General features: G+C 40.8%; 1 protein-coding gene across 1 annotated transcript in view; it reads right to left on the bottom strand.

Annotated features, from left to right (window-relative positions):
• The window catches only part of UVRAG (UV radiation resistance associated), a 366,512-nt gene that overhangs the window by 242,238 nt on the left and 106,225 nt on the right, over window positions 1-18,049 (bottom strand). Inside the window, 1 exon segment of the mRNA XM_060160058.1 lies at window positions 11,361-11,435. Coding sequence (XP_060016041.1) covers window positions 11,361-11,435 — 75 coding nt within the window.

Raw genomic sequence — 18,049 nt, 5'->3', positions numbered from 1 at the left:
AGATCTAAACTCTAAAACTGAGATGCATAAATTTTAGCTTAAAGTGTTATGGGTTGGGTGCTTCAAAATCAGGAATCAAATCACAATAAGACCTTATAAGTCATTAATTACTCTGAAATGATTTGAATAAAGGAGGGACATGATGAGAATTTTAGGAAGATAAATCTTGCTACAATGAATGGCAAGAACCAGGAAAGAAGCAGATGTTTAGCAGACACCTTAAGTAGTGATTCAAAAAAGTGACTCAAAAAAAGAGGGAGGTGTTCGGGATGGCTCCTTGTTCTGACTTGAGAAAGTGGATGGACAGCAGTACCATTCACTGAACTAAGGAACACAATAAGGAGGTTTTCTTAGAGGGGGAAGGAACTGAGCTCAGTTTGGCAATTGTGGAGTATGTGTCTCTGAAACATCCAAGCAATCTGACTCAAGTCTAGATATATGGAAGCGCTGATTGGCGAGGTAGACTTGGGAGAGATCTGAATGATCCAGAGATAATGTGTTAATGAGAAGACAAACGGCCCAAGTGGAAGCCTGAGGACAACAGCTTAAGGGCCCCAGAAGAAGCTTGCCCTAGTGGGACTGATAGTGGACTATACATGTTACTCTTTAAACCGTAAGTGAGCTCTGCAAATAGTCCTTCTTCTACTTATTTAGGTAGAGTAAGAAATCATAATGGACAAGGAAAAAAACCAATGGCTCATTCTACAACTTGAGCATCTTTTCAGATGCAATGAGTATACTTTTTAAAAATATAGTATTTATTTGTACAACTCCTCCTAAAATGGCTACCTGATGAATCAAAGGACAGCCTGTGTTCCTATGTGTGTATGTTCATTTGGACATTAACACGCTTTTAAGAGTCAGGCAAGTTTAAACCAAGAAAAAATGTGCACATGTCTCTGTCAAGCACCTTCGAGCCTCGGACACCCACTGCCCCTGGGCTCTGACAAAGCCCAGATGCTGAGTTGTTAAGGAGGGAAAGCAAGACCTCTTCTACCTCAGCTGAATATGTACATTCCCCCAGATCTAGTCTGAGATTTGAGACAGCAGATGTTTTCTTCTCCTTCAAAACAGTAAGAAGCAATGAAAATAAGAACAGTGTTATTAAGCAAAGGTATACAGATCTTGAAACTAAAATCAATTCTTTTCTTTAATTCAAGTCAACAGGGGTGAAGAGGTTCTTGTTCACACTTCAGTGTTTTAAACTATCCTCAAAAAATAATCACAATCGGGCTTCCCTGGTGGCGCAGTGGTTGAGAGTCCGCCTGCCGATGCAGGGGACACGGGTTCGTGCCCTGGTCCGGGAAGATCCCACATGCCGCAGAGCGGCTGGGCCCGTGAGCCATGGCCGCTGAGCCTGTGCGTCCGGAGCCTGTGCTCCGCAACGGGAGAGGCCACAACAGTGAGAGGCCCGTGTACTACAAAAAAAATAATAATAATAATCACAATCATAGTCACACACTCCAAGTATGAAGTGCATTAAATGTCATCAATGCAACTCCATAACAAGAGGACTGAAAGTGACCCTGCTAAAGTAGTCATCCTTTCAGAGAAAAGTATACTGATAGGAACCATGTGATCTTAGTGGATTCATTCACTCCGAAAAAGTATCTTTTAAGCAAAGTCTACACTAAATCCTGGGACCAAAAAAGTAAGATACAACCTCAGCCCTAAAGGAGCTTATGCCCTAACAGGAAGAAGGATGCATACACAGTTACTGTAACTGTGAGAGAAGAGAAGTGAGAAGGAAGAAAAGGCAACAGTGGTACCATGTTAACTAGGTAAAAAAAAAGAAAAGAAAAGAAAAGAAGAAGAAAAGATTCCCAGCTTTCTAGAGGAACAATTTAAACCAAAACTGACTCACAGAGGGGAAAGGAAAAAAAGTCAAGAATGCCCTAATTACAAATCTAAGAAAGAGTAGTAAAGACAAGTTTTCAAAATTTAAACAAAATTTCCAACTCTCTGAATCCCCTAGTGAGGATGAGTATGGAGCTCTGTTTCTGTTTACTTTCTAAGAATCTAAAACATCTACATGAAGAACCATGCTTGGCTTTGAATTTTCCAGTATTAAAATTATGAAAAGCTCAAAAATTGTGCTAAGGAGACAAGATCCTCCAAATTCATAACAGGAAATGTGGCATTTTCCCAGATTATTCTCTGGCTTCAATGAAGAGAGAGAATGGGGACCACAGGATTTATAAATATGAATTACAGGATGAGATGATTTTCCAAACATCTGTCAGAAGCTAATTTGATCCAAGAGAAAAGGAAAAAAGAAGACTCAGAGGGAAGCCAAATAGAGTGACTAATATGTGGAACTTCTGTGGACTTTGGTGGGTTGATGGCCTCATGGGCATTGCATGTCCACTCTACAATAATAAATACCCAAAGTCTGTACAATAATGCACTTTATACCATTCAAAGCACTTTCCCATGTACTCTCTCATTTGATTCTCACAACGCATATAGTGGATATCTCTGGTTAAATGTAAAGATAGTGACGTGGTACCTTGACATACTATGTGAAGTACGAAAGAATGCAGAGATACCACGTAGCACAGTTGTTAAAAGAAAAAGCCTTTGAATAAATCAGACCTGGTTTCAAATCATGGTTCTGCTACTTACTAAGTAATCTTGGGATTAGTACTTGAACCTTTTCTTCTAGGATACTGTACCTATAAAATGACAATAATTACCTCATGGAGTTGTTACACAGATTAAACAAAACATGTAAAGTAGATAGTAGAGTGTCTGACATATAGTAGGTACTCAGTAAATGAAAACTAGCAATGGTAGTTTTCAAAAGCTCCATACTCACCTGGAGTAATACTGTTATTAGGATATCACACCAGCTCAAATAATTCAGAAACAAAGTTTCACCCCGGATTTAAACTAAGCTCAGATACCTAGATGTTTTGTAACGAAGCAGGCAGTTACTAGAAACAGCCCCTTAGGATCTGTCTGGTCTGTTTCTTGTATTTTGTAACCTGGTTGGGGCAGGGTGGGGGGAGAGCTCTGGGAAGAAAACTGAGTAGAGCATGTACAGAATGAGCTATTTTTGTGATCTTCCAACTTCTACTTGATGACGTACTGAGAGACCTGGGTAGAAGTTATACCATATCCCTTTCTCTGTTGTTAAAACATAGGCTGCTTGACATACTTAATCCCCACTTCTAAATGTTCTGCTTGAGTACCACGTGGGACGTGCTTTGGAAATAAGTTAGCATCCATGAATTTAACCAGCAAGAGGAAAATAGCCATCTTTTTAATTTCTCAGTTCTACAAAGTTAACAAAAATCTCAACTTTTCTAGGTTTCAGCGTCTTCATTCTGAAAACAAAAATACTAATACCTGACCACCTGAGTTGCTATAAGTTGAAGATACCTCTAACAGCATTTAATCACAATCACAGTCAAATAAAATGATGGAAGGAACCTCAAAACGGAATTTAATGATGAAAATCATCTACTCCTCGCTTTTACACAGGTGACATGGTGTAATGAAGAAAGTGCATGTCTGGAAAGACAGAGATATGTGTTCTGGTCCTGGTTCTGCCACCAAGTCATCCTGATATGCTGGCCATTCATTTATTCCCCAAATACTAACTGTTAGCCATTATAGGCCTGCTGCTACTACTACTGCTAAAACTTCTAATAATAGCTGCTCCGCCTTCCCCACAGGTTGTTGTAAGAATGGAGTAAAATAATTTATAGGCAAATCCTTAAAGGCAAAAGAGCTATGAAAGTATGTAGTGATTTTTTATATTATATACATGATGTTATTATAGCTATGTCTAAGTTACCACTTAAAGCATGAAACTAACTTTCCATGCCAAGTTCAAGAGGTCATGAGGCTCCCTGAGCCTCGGTTTCTTCATCCCTGAGATAAGGGTGTTGAGCTAGATAACTCTAATATTCCCTCTAGCATTAATCAGCTGATAAGAATTTTCTTACTTTTAAAATGAGGAACCTAAAACTAACAGAGGTTAAGTGATTTGCTCAAGGAACACAGTACCAGAACAAAACTGGGATTAGAACTCAGGTTTTCTACTTTTCAAAAGTATCATGCTTGAAAAATATAAGGAAATTTCATTTGTACAGGCTCTCAAAACAGACGCTGAAACTTGCTGTTGTCCCTAAATCTTCATCTCAGCTGGATTATGTACTTGAGATGGTCAAATCATGTGGCTGCGTTTGTGAAAGTAATCACCAAATTGCTATTTTAATCTCCTGAGAATGTCACTATTCCAAAAAGGTTTGATCCTTTTTATTTGGATTCTACTCCTGCTTTAATTTTTTTCCATTAAAATGAGAAAGCACTGCCATCTACTGGACTCTGAAGACATTGCTACTATAGTTTTAAGTCTGAGAACAAGAATTCTAAACAATCTAAAGCTCTTTGTACTTTTTCAATAACACCATAGAGTTATGATAATATGAGTTACATAAAAATAAAACTCCAGAAGTTGGGGCTAGGGATAAGGTAGGGTAGGAGAGAAAAATACCATCCCCTCGAGATTCTGAATCTCAATTATTGCTATGATAGTCCTAAATATAGCTGGCATTCACCTGCATTCATTAACAAAATGAGCACCTACTACATGCCAGGCACGGTTCAAAGGACACAACTACTGACAGTGGTAAGCATTAGAGATGTAATCCCTCTTATCATAGGGTTTAGAGTCTAGTGAGTAGTAGTTTCCATATATTATTGAACTCTACTCATGTGCCAGCCTTGTAATATACATTATATCACCTTTAATATTCAAAAGAATTTATGATGAGGTAGAAATTGTTATCTCCATTTACAGATGAAAAAACAAACTCAGAGATGAGTCAATTTGCCCAAAATCTCTTTCATAGGTAAGCAGTGGTGCCTGGAATTAAACTCACATCAATCTGACTCCAAAACCCATATTCCTAACCACTAGGAGTGGCCATTCACCCAGGTAGTTGTCAGCATCCTTCCAAAAAGAAGAATAGTTGCCGAAAGGAAATTCAGGCAAAGATAATCTTACATGTTTATATTAAAGGCAAAACTCCTATACAGGGATCTGAAAAGTTTCCAGCTTACTGGATCAAGAGCTGGCCCAACAGCCTCTCATTTCCCATGCTCGCCCAACTGCCATCCTAGCAGTAAAATCCACCTGGAAACATCTCTCCATATCACCTAGCCTTATTCACGAACCTCTTCCTAAGGTTCTCTTCAAATTACTTAATGTTCTGCTATAATTCACCTGTGTTAAGCCCCAAACAACTGACATCAAAAATAATTTTTCAAACTAAACTATTTGTAAACTGGAGCTCTTCTGGAATAAATGCTGTTTTATCTCTGCTAAAAGAATAAGGGTTTGTGACTCTGCATCTAATACTTTTGTATCCCACAGTACTTAGTTTAATAATGGGCACGTAGTAGATACTTGATATTTACTGATAGAAAAAAAATCATGAATCACGTTTACAACTAAAGATAGATTTTATCACCTATTCAATTATTTATTTGTCTGCACTGCTGTTAAATATGTACACATTTGTATGCCAAATAAATGAAATTTTACTACATAAAATTAACAAGATATCACTCCCTAATAAGGCCAGCAGAAGTTACTGAATGAAGGATTCAAACCCACAGTATATATTTTAGTCAAAGATTTCCAAATGTATTAGTTTCCAAAGACACCCCTGGGAGTGACACTGAGTACTCATCCAATATAGTAAAAAGTTGAGAGCCTTACTAGGTTCCTAAAAACTCAACAGAAATGAGTAAAGCCTTTTTGAGAAGCAGATAAACAAAGAGGCAAAAGTTTTGAGCAAATAAAAGTAAGTTTCAGCTTTTAGACCCATAGTGGCTGAAGACACTTTAAGGTGGACACAGGAAGGAATAACAGCAACATAGTCATCAGAAGTAATAACAAACTGTTTCTGGTTATGGCTAATGTAACAAAACAAGAATGCTGAAGAACTGGTCAACAAAAACTTCAGTCAGTATTTTAAAAGTTGCTTTAAAACATGCTTCCTATTGCTTCACAAGTATAACCTTTCCCTTCCGTACAGTACTTTTTTTTTTTTTGGCTGTGCCACACAGCATGTGGGATCTTAGTTCCCCGACCAGGGATTGAACCCACACCCCTGCACTGTAAGTGTGGAGTCTTAACCACTGGACCACCAGGGAAGTCCCCAGAACATACATTCTTAAAGCCTTGCTGATTTAGCGTTTTTTAATCCTTTATGAAATATTTCAACCACAGATATGCTATCCATATTCAATGACTGTGATTACAAGTATATTTGGACTTACTTTTATCACTGTACTGCATGTTTCTATTTACCACTTGCTTTCTTTTTTGTTTTCCTTTTCTGACTCCTATCAAGTTGACAAAGTGTTCTACTCCTTACATTCCCTTTTTTCCCTCTGCTAATTAAAAATCTATACTCTGGGGGTTTCTCTGGTGGCGCAGTGGTTGGGAGTCCGCCTGCCGATGCAGGGGACGTGGGTTCGTGACCCGGTCCGGGAAGATCCCACGTGCCGCGGAGCGGCTGGGCCCGTGAGCCATGGCCGCTGGGCCTGCGCGTCCGGAGCCTGTGCTCTGCAGCGGGAGTGGCCGCAGCAGTGAGAGGCCCGCGTACCGCCAAAAAAACACAAAAAAAATCTATACTCTGTTTCTAGCATTTAGGTATCTTTATTTTTTTTTTTTTTCTTTTTGCCGTACGCGGGCCTCTCACTGCTGCGGCCACTCCCGCTGCAGAGCACAGGCTCCGGACGCGCAGGCCCAGCGGCCATGGCTCACGGGCCCAGCCGCTCCGCGGCACGTGGGATCTTCCCGGACCGGGTCACGAACCCACGTCCCCTGCATCGGCAGGCGGACTCCCAACCACTGCGCCACCAGGGAAGCCCATCTTTACATTTTTAACATGCACACTCGACCACAAGTTTTTCTAAGAAATTCTAAACTCGTTTACTGTCTCTATCCTCCTCCCGAACAACTCAACGACCTCAATGAGTCTTACTCTTTAAAACAGCCTCCCTCACCTTACTACTGTTGTCTAGAGCAGTGCTCCTCAAACTCTCTGTGGGAAAGGGTTGGTTGCTTTTCCTTCAATCCACTGTGAGCTGACACTTTTATAAAATACAAAAAAGGCACAATAATGTCAAATTGCTATAAATATTTAAAAACATTTATGTCAAGGCTTCCCTGGTGGTGCAGTGGTTAAGAATCCGCCTGCCAATGCAGGGGACACGGGTTTGAGCCCTGGTCTGGGAAGATCCCACATGCCACGGAGCAACTAAGCCCGCGTGCCACAACTACTGAGCCTGCGTTCTAGAGCCCGTGAGCCACAACTCCTGAGCCCAGGTGCCACATCAACTCAGCTTTTATGCTCATTTAGTGTTCATTTCGCCCAGAGGAGCACATCTTTCAGCCAACGCCCAAGGCTTCTGCCCACGTCTTTGCATTTCTATTCCATTTCTGTTCCAGAGATGTTTATTATTTTGCTCTTTGCTTGTTTTAGCAAGGTATGCCTCTTTAAACTTCTCTGATTTCATCAACTGCTATTTTTTGTTTGGTTCAGCAGAGGGTCTCACAGTGTGCACTTATAATACCTTCTTGACTGGAAACCCTGCTTATGGCGTTCTTGAAAAAGAAAGAAAGAAAAAAAAACTTTTTAAGGAGATTCAACCTATATGTCAGGTGTTCATTTGAAAGCTGGTACAGGGGGACTTCCCTGATGGTGCAGTGGTTAAGAATCCACCTGCCAATGCAGGGGACACGGGTTCAAGCCCTGGTCTGGAGAGACTCCACATGCCATGGAGGAACTAAGCCCGTGCGCCACAACTATTGAGCCTGCGCTCTAGAGCTCACGAGCCACAACTACTGAGCCCAGGTGCCACATCTACTTAAGCCTGTGCTCCTAGAGCCCATGCTCTGCAACAAGAGAAGATACTGCAATGAGAAGCCTGCGCACCACAACGAAGAGTAGCACCCACTCACCGCAACCAGAGAAAGCCCGCGCGCAGCAATGAGAACCCAATGCAGCCAAAAGTAAATTAATTAATTTTTTTAAAAAAGCTAGTACAGGGCAAGATAAGCATGCCTTATAAATTTACAAAACTTATTAACTGAAGGACTATAGAATAAAATGTACCACTTATTACAAAACATTTATTCAGTGAACATTTATTGATCATCTGGCCTTGAATCCCAGCTCTGCTACTTAGTAGTTGTGTAATCTTGGGAAAGTTACTTAAGTTCTCTGTGCCAGCATCCTCTTCTATAAAAGGACAATTGTAGGGTTTAAATGAGGTAAAATATATAAAGCACTTAGAATAGTGCCTGGCACATATGTGCTCACTAAACATTAGACATTATTATTATTGTTAGGGAGAAACACTTACTCTGCATGCCCATGCTTCCACATTAGGAGAAAAACTTTCCACTCCATTTCCCAGGAAAGAAGGTTATAAAGAAAAAAAAAAAAAAAGTCTACTTTTTCTGTGTCCTTCACTCACTCCTCCCCAGAATAGGCAGGAGCTTGACTGCTGAGTTTGGGGGACGGAACTGAACATGACCGCCTTAGTTCTTTCCAGGTTCCCCCCGATTCAGGAACAGCCTGTGTAAAGTCCACATAAATTCTGCTTTTGTCTTAGAGGGTCAGGATCTGTCCCCGTAAAGGGAAGAATGCAGTTTTGCTTGTTTTGTTATTTGGTGGTATGGGGATTCATTTTGGGAGAAAGTACTATATACAAGCTCTTTCAGTTGCACAATTTAAGCCACATTTGCTAATTAGTTTTATCAGTAATAACGCCAACATTCTGATCTCCATTTATCATCTGTCTTATTTCTAAACTTGTTCCAAATTCAGGAGAAGAAGAAAGGGTTATTAGTTATTGACCTACCCGAAATCTCAACTACTATTAGCCTCTGGCTACAAAATTCTTAGGGAGATTACATATAGTAAGAGATATAAAGCTCTTAAAACATTGTTTGATACATAATACATTCAACAGATGTTAACTATTAATATTATTACTATATGCAGACATCGTGCTAGATGGTGAGTTGGTTACCTGTTACAGGAGGAACTTAATCCTTCAACAGACTCAGGATGGCTAAACCCTATAAATGGGACATTACAAACAACAGCACTGGCAGTTCCCACAATTCTCTCATTAAATAAAACATTTTTACTAAGCAAATACCATGTCAAGGACTATGATAGGTACTAGGAATTCAAAATTACATATGGAAATCTGTCCTTAAGAAGCTTACAGACTAGAAAGGAATAAAGAGCTATAAAGTGGTAAAACCTATGTCAAAGGTGTACATAGGGTGCTGATATACTATAGGAACTTAGAAGATGAGGGCTTTAAAATAAAGAAAAAAAGCTTAACAGAGCTTCAACTGAGTTTTGATGAAGTCACCTAGAATAGCTTGCATTTTGCCCAACTGAATGGGCCTTTTTCAGTCTTCATCTTTTTTGACCACCCTCTCCTTAAAAACCAAAAACCGAACCAAAACAAAAACCTCTCTTTCTTTAGCCTCTGAGATTCCACAAGAGACTTCACTCTCTTTTCCTCGTCTATCTCTCACCATTCCTTCTCAGCCACCTTTTCCAAAGCCTCCTCCCATATTTGGCCTCTAAAAGTTGGAGACCCTCACAGACCCCCTGCTATTAAGCCCCTTTTTTCTCACTGTACAGCTTGTCACTGGTCTATCTTATCTGAACTCACGATTTCAATAACTATTTGCCATTATTATATTTCTATATTTAAATCTCTAACCTACTTCTCTCCTCTGAACTCCAGACTCATCTAATCCAAATGCCTACTTTACACATGGATATCTTGAAGGTATCTCAAAGCCCATGTGATCAAATCTCAACTCACTCACGATCTGCCTCCAACAAAGCTGTCTTCCTCCAGTGTCCTTAGTTCTCTCAGTGCCTGGCACCTTCATCCATCTGGTTACTTCATCTAAGCCAGAAACCCGAAAGTCATCCTTTAACACCTTCTTTTTCCCTACACCCTAAATTCAAACCATCACCAAGTCCTACTGATTTTACCTCCTAAAACTTTCCTAAATCTACCTGCTATTCTACCATAAACCTGTTTCAAAGTATCAAATCTCTTACCCTCTGTACTGTAAGATCCTTCTTACTGTCTTCCCACATATATTCTTGCCTCTTCTACAATCAGTCCTTAAAGCAGCCAGAGTGAAATTATTAAAACACAAATCTAATTATATCTCTGCCACGCTAAAAATCCTTCAACACATGCTACTGCTCTTAGGATAAAACCCTTCAAAAGGTTCTGTGTTATGTGGTCCCTGTCTACCTCTCCACCCTCCTCTGGTATCCTTCTCCCTTATCACCCAGACTTTCCTTCAGTCCCGAAAACTCACCACTTCCCCTAGCACTTCACAGCCTTCCAACATGTTACCCTCCTCTACCCGGAATGCTCTCTCTGTTCAGCCTCCATCCCTCCACATTGTTCATTTCTATTCATCCTCTGGATTGTAACCTTAAAAGTCAAGTCCCCGTAGAACTCTCTTGAGCCACTAGAGTAGGTAAGATCCTCATCACATGCTTTTATAGCACCCACCAACATTGTGTTTATATAGTTATCTATCAGGTTACCTTATCAGTGCTTGTCTCCCTCATACACTCCATGACAGCAGGGAAAAAAAATCTGTTTGCTCACCATTGTACCCTTAGCACTTAGAGCACAGTAGCTGAGGTACAGCAGGTGCTCAGTAAATAGCTGTTGAATGAATGAAGCATTCTAGCAATAGCATTTCAGACAACCAAGAATTAGAAAACAACATGATCACCAAGAGGAAATAATGTAGAAAATTCACCTCATTGGTTTGTGGCTAGTATTAAGTAGGATAAAGAACATGAAGCGCCTGGCATGGTGCCACAGATAGCAGGTACTTGGTAAATACCTCTCCTTTCTCTAATCACCTTTAGATACAGAGACAGCACAGACTATAATATAAATGACTACAATATAACTTGCCTCAGGTTTCTTAAATTTATTCAAAGTTGTAAAAGATTTCTGAAACAGTTAATAAAATTGTATTACACTTAATTAAAATTCATTATTCTTCCTTAACCTCTAAAGAATTATGTAGAAAACAGCTACATAAGATTTTCTCTTAGGAAAATTAATATAATCTGGATTTAGAAAAGATGTGTTGATGTGGTTACAAAATGAGTTTTCACTTTAAGCATTCACCCTAAGCCACACTTAACAAACTTACAATGATACTTAAAATATGATTCTATTTACACAGAGCTTTTACCTGATACATCAAAGCACACCTGCACTAAACAAAACTCACAGTGTTATGCAAATCCCCTTACCTTATGTTCAAATGGAGCACCATAATAGCCATCATTCAGCCCAAAAATTATTTCATTTTGGTTGCGGGCATGAATCTAAGAGAGGAGGAAAACACATTATTAGTTCATCTCATTCCAATCAAGTTTTAATGTGATTAGAAAATGACAGGACCTACTTCAATGTTGAGAAATAGGTTGGCTACGTCTAACAAGCCAGCAGAAAACAAAACACTTATAAGACCAGGTGATCAATTTAGAGTTTCCTGCTTTAGTCAAAGTCCTCGCAAAATCATCACATGAGATCACAGGCACCATCATTCACACACATTTTTCACAAACACTTCTTGAGGTTGTTACAGAAAGCATATTCCTTAAGCATAGGGGATTCAGAGGCACACTCTACATTCTCTGATCTCAAAGAAAACACAGCCCAGTTAGTCTATTAGAGTGCTTTAAAAAACATGAAGCCCTAGAAAAAACACAAAAGATAAATATTATTTTCTAATTTCAAAAAGACAGTTTAAAGATAATATCCAATCCTCAAAGTCTTTAAAAGTCTAATTATTTTCTGTCTACTACTCTCTTTCAAATGCAACTGATTCGAGCTTCAGTCAGTGCCAACCTCGAATTAAACTTCACCTAAAAGGTGGGAGAATTAAAACTTTTAAAATTGAAGAACTAAGATTTTTTTTTAAACTCAAAATAGTATAAAGTCTATAAAAACAGATTTAGTTACTTGATCAGAAAGAATTGTGGCTAAAAAAAATTTTAATTGCTTCTGCAGTGAAGGATTAATGTGAGGGTTCAAGTGGGGGATTACCAGAATAGAATATTTCATCTCTTCTTTCTAGCTAGAGATAGAAAGGTCAAAGCCAGCAGTAGAAGATTCCTGTGAACATTTATTTGACTTCCATACCTGCTAAATCTATTACTAAAGCAAAATTAATCACATGCTCCCTGTTTACCTACATCATTTACTTAACTGAATACAATACCAAAAGATGGGCCTGCAATAATAAACTTATAATGAAAACTATAAACCAATTTCAAGAAGTGTTTCATTTTATGAGAGAAAAAGAGAAAGCACTACGAAATCAGTTTTGAGATTAGAAGAAACTCAAAATTTTACAAACATAGAATATTTTACACACATATATACCTCAGGAGAAAAAAGATTAAATAAAATCATATGCATCAAAATGTTAACAATGGTTGCAGCTGGGCAGAAGGAGTGTACATAATTTTTTATTCTCCTCTCTGTGCTTTTCAAAATTTTCCAAATTGTCCACAAAGTACATGGATCACTTTTAAAATCAGAAAAATACATGCCATTTAAAGAAAGGGTGGGGTGAGATCATGGGCAGGAGTGAATCTAACATGAAGGTAAAGTTTTCAAAGCATACGCCTCATAAAGATGGGCATTAAATTAACTTGTTGAAAAATATGACACAACATGTTTCTAGGACTTGAAAAGATACTGGGCTTAAAAAGAAAAAAAACTGAAGTGATCTGAGTTCTAATTCAAACCTTCTAGTGCTTCATAAGGAACTCTGACTTTATAGCCCTAGTGCCTAGCACTCTACTCAATATATAATCGCTAATCAATGTTAATGGGCCATGCTTTAAATCCCTCATCAGCCAAAAGCAGAAACACTCCTTGTTCTGTTTTATAGTGGTGTCATACAGATGAAATGAATCCAATTATCACTGTATATGAAAGTACTTTCGGAAGTTAGACACAAACAATACTGGGGGAAAAAATCAGAATCAGTCAACCATAGAGCCCTTTGTTCCCAATTAATAAAGAAAATTAACAAAACAGGCTGCATGATACTCCATACTACTTACTATCCTTTACCATTAATTATAGATTACTGACCCCAAAACGTGTCAGAATCTTAATATGGAGACTACAGAATATAGAGCCTTTTAATTCAACCACAATCTTGTATTTTGATCCCTCTATGAAAAAAGGCACACTTTTTAAAGACAGATAATCAAAGTTGGTGAAATGAATAATAAATATAGTCTGAGCAATGGAACAAATAATAGCCTAAATCCACCAATCACTGTGTGACCTTTAACAAGTTACTTAATTTCTCTGAGCTTCTGTTTTCTCAGTTAAATACTGACAGGAAAATAATACTTGCTCACATGACCTTCAAAAGGCCCAAAGTCACTGGGTGCATGTAAAATGATTGTATGAATGTAAAAAGATACCCAAACACTGGAAGAGTATACAATCGCTGTTGGTATTAATACAAAGTTCTAACCACTTAAACTAAGCACAAGAACTTCTGCCACCGCAAGTGCCCCATATAAGCATTATCAACAAATTCTCCAAATTCCCACCTTGAATAGAGCTATTTTCAAACTCCTCTGCTTCTTTGTCATCAAAATTCAAGTCAAAACCAACTTTAGTTCATGACTTCTGGGGAAAACTTCCTGATTAACTCTCTTGTCTCTAAAGGCTATTCAGGAAATTGGCTTGTAGTTGTAGCTCCGGCTACTGTGGACAAGCTGCATCATCACTCTGTCCATTCAAATGACAGCAAAATACACATGACATGTACATGAAACACTTACCAAGACAGACCATAAAATAAATCTCAAAAAGGTTAAAAGGATTAAAATAACACGATTTTCTCTAAACACGACAGAATTAAAGTAGAAATCAACAAAAGAAGGATATCTGAAAACTCCACAAATGTTTGAAAATTAAACAACATACCTCTCAATAACCCTTCGGTCAAGAAGAAATAAAAGAGAAATTAGGAAATATTTCAAATTGAACAAAAACGAAAATGCAGTATCAAAATTGTGGGTCACAGCTAAAGCAATGCTTAGAGGAAAATTTATTAAATGCTTACTTTAGAAAAGAGAAGTCTCAAATCAGTAATCCAGGAATCCTACTTTAAGAAACTAGCAAATTAGAACAAATTAAACCCAAAGCAGGCAAAAGGAAGAAAATAATAAGAGTAAAAGCAGAAACCAACGAGGGACTTTCCTGGTGCTTCAGTGGTTAAGACTCTGCGCTCCCAATGCAGGAGGCCCAGGTTTGATCCCTGGTCAGGTAATTAGATCCCACATGCTGCAACTAAGACCTGGCACAGCCAAATAAATTATTTTATTTTATTTTATTTTATTTTTCCCGGTACGCAGGCCTCTCACTGTTGTGGCCTCTCCCGTTGCGGAGCACAGGCTCCGGACGCACAGGCTCAGCGGCCATGGCTCACGGGCCCAGCCGCTCCACGGCATGTGGGATCTTCCCGGACTAGGGCACGAACCCGTGTCCCCTGCATCGGCAGGCGGACTCTCAACCACTGCGCCACCAGGGAAGCCCCAATAAATATTTTTTTAAAAAAGGAAAAAAGCAGAAATCAATGAAATTGAAAAAAATAATAAGTGAAACCTCTTTCGGTGATCTGCAACCCAATTTCAATGGGGTGGGTGGGTAGTTCCCACACCAACAATAAGCAATTCTTGGACACCAGCAGGGTGTCCTGCTCTCAGGCCTGCATCAGATTCCACAGGTTAAGGGTTCAGTCCTACAAGACTGCCCCACACACATGGAAGGCCAGTCAAAGACCCAGATTGCAATCTGTGCTTCTAATTAACTGGCTACAGATTAGAGGTTCCAATTTAGAATATCAATCCCAAGTACAGGTGATACCTGTACTTCTGACCAACTGGCTGTAAATCAGAGGTTCCCACAACCTAGTCCTCAGGTTCGATTAATTTGCTAGCGTGGCTCGCAGAACTCAGAGAAATATTTTACTTACTGATCACCAGTTTATTAAGAATGTAACTCAGGGAACAGCCAAATAGAAGAGCTGCATAGGGCAAGGTATGGGGAAAGGGCACAAAGCTTCTATGCCCTCTCAAAGTGCACCATACTGCCCAATCTCTATGTGTTCACCAACTCAGAAGCTCTCAGAACCCCATCCTTTGGAGTTTTTATGGAGGCTTTATTACACAGGCATGATTGATTAAATCATTGACCACTGGCAATTGATTCAACCTCCAATCCCTCTCCTCTCCCAAGAGGTCAGACGGTGGGACTGAAAGTTCCAATCCTCTAATCCTCTTATCACATGGTTGCTCCGTAGGCAACCAGCCCCCACCCTTAGGCGCTTTTCAAAAGTCACCTCATTAACATAACAAAAGACATCTTTATCACATTCAACACTTAGTAAATTCCAAGAGTTCTAGAAGTGAGCCAAGAACTGTGCATCAAATATATATATATTTCTTATAAAACACAATATTGCAAAACCAAACACTAGATCTTTGAAAAGCTGATAAAACTGATAAATCTCTATTCAGAGTAATCAAGAGAAAAAGGGAGGGGCTGGGAAGATGGCGGAAGAGTAAGACGTGGAGATCACCTTCCTCCCCACAGATACACCAGAAATACATCTACACGTGAAACAAGTCATACAGAACACCTACTGAATGCTGGCAGAAGACCTCAGACCTCCCAAAAGGCAAGAAACTCCCCACGTACCTGGGTAGGACAAAAGAAAAAAAAAAAAACAGAGACAAAAGAATAGGGACGGCACCTGCACCAGTGGGAGGGAGCTGTGAAGAAGGAAAGCTCTCCACACACTAGGAAGCCCCTTCGCGGGCGGAGACTGCGGGAGGAGGACGGGGGAGCTTCGCAGCCGCAGAGGAGAGCGCAGCAACGGGTGTGGAGGGCAAAGCGGGGAGATTCCCGCATAGAGGATCGGTGCCGACCGGCACTCACCAGCCCGAGAGGCTTGTCTGCTCACCCGCCAGGACAGGCGGGGCTGGCAGCTGAGGCTCGGGCTTCGGTCGGAGCGCAGGGAAAGGACTGGGGTTGGCGGCGTGAACACAGCATGCAGGGGATTAGTGCGCCACGTTTAGCCGGGAGGGAGTCCGGGGAAAAGTCTGGACCTGCCGAAGAGGCAAGAGACTTTTTCTTACCTCTTTGTTTCCTGGTGCGCGAGGACAGGGGTTTAAGAGCGCTGCTTAAAGGAACTCCAGAGACGGGCGCGAGCCGCGGCTAAAAGCACGGACCTCAGAGACGGGCGCGAGCCGCGGCTAAAAGCGCGGACCCCAGAGACGGGCAGGAGACGCTAAGGCTGCTGCTGCCGCCACCAAGGGGCCTGTGTGCGAGCACACGGCACTATCCACACCTCTCTTCCGGTGAGCCTGTGCAGCCCACCACTGCCAGGTTCCCGGGACCCACAGACAACTTCCCCGGGAGAACGCACGGCGCGCCTCAGGCTCGTGCAACGTCACGCTGGCCTCGGCCGCCGCAGGCCCGCCCCGCACGCCGTGCCCCTCCCCCCACCCCCACCCCCGGCCTGAGTGCGCCAGAGCCGCCAAATCACCGGCTCCTTTAACCCCGTCCTGTCTGAGCAAAAAACAGACGCCCTCCAGCGACCTACATGCAGAGGCGGAGCCAAATCCAAAGCTGAGCACCTGTGAGCTGTGAGAACAAAGAAGAGAGAGGGAAATCTCTCCCAGCAGCCTCAGAAGCAGCGGATTAAAGCTCCACAATCAACTTGATGTACCCTGCATCTGTGGAATACATGAATAGACAACGAATCATCCCAAATTGAGGAGGTGGACTTCGAGAGCAAGATTTATGATTTTTTTCCCCTTTTCCTCTTTTTGTGAGTGTGTATGTGTATGCTTCTGTGTGAGACTTTGTCTGTATAGCTTTGCTTCCACCATTTGTCCTAGGGTTCTATCCGTCTGTTTTTTTAAAAAAAATTTTTCTTAATAATTAATTTTAATAACTTTATTATACTTTTCCCCCCTCCCTCCCTCCCTCCCTCCCTCCCTTCCTTCCTCCCTCCCTCCCTTCCTTCCCTCCTTTAGACAACGAATCATCCCAAATTGAGGAGGTGGACTTTGAGAGCAAGATTTATGATTTTTTCCCCTTTACCTCTTTTTGTGAGGGTGTATGTGTATGCTTCTGTGTAAGATTTTGTCTGTATAGCTTTGCTTCCACCATTTGTCCTAAGGTTCTATCCGTCCTTTTTTTTCCTAAATAATTATTTTTTAATTTAATAACTTTATTATACTTTATTTTATTTTACTGTATCTTCTTTCTTTTTTCCTTCCTTCCCTCCTTCCTTCCTCCCTCCCTCCTTTCTTTCCTTCTTTTCTCCTTCCTTCCTTCCTTCCTTCCTTCCTTCCTTCCTTCCTTCCTTCCTTCCTCCCTTCCTATTCTTTCTCTCTACTTTTTCTCCCTTTTATTCTGACCCGTGTGGATGAAAGGCTCTTGGTGCTGCAGCCAGGAGTCAGTGCTGTGCCTCTGAGGTGGGAGAGCCAACTTCAGGGCACTGGTCAACAAGAGACCTCCCAGCTCCACATAATATCAAACAGCGAAAATCTCCCAGAGATCTCCATCTCAACACCAGCACCCAGCTTCACTCAACGACCAGCAAGCTACAGTGCTGGACAACCTATGCCAAACAACTAACAAAACAGGAACACAACCCCACCCATTAGCAGAGAGGCTGCCTAAAATCATAATAAGTCCACAGACACCCAAAAACACACCACCAGACGTGGACCTGCCCACTAGAGAGACAAGATCCAGCCTCATCCACCAGAACACAGGCACTAGTCCCCTCCACCAGGAAGCCGACAAAACCCACTGAAGCAACCTTAGCCACTGGGGACAGACACCAAAAACAACGGGAACTACGAACCTGCAGCCTGCAAAAATGAGA

The sequence above is a fragment of the Lagenorhynchus albirostris genome, chromosome 9, assembly GCF_949774975.1.
Source record: "Lagenorhynchus albirostris chromosome 9, mLagAlb1.1, whole genome shotgun sequence".
NCBI lineage: Eukaryota > Metazoa > Chordata > Mammalia > Artiodactyla > Delphinidae > Lagenorhynchus > Lagenorhynchus albirostris.
The sequence above is the reverse complement of the archived record's forward strand: the minus strand, read 5'-3'. Positions and strand labels throughout refer to the sequence as shown.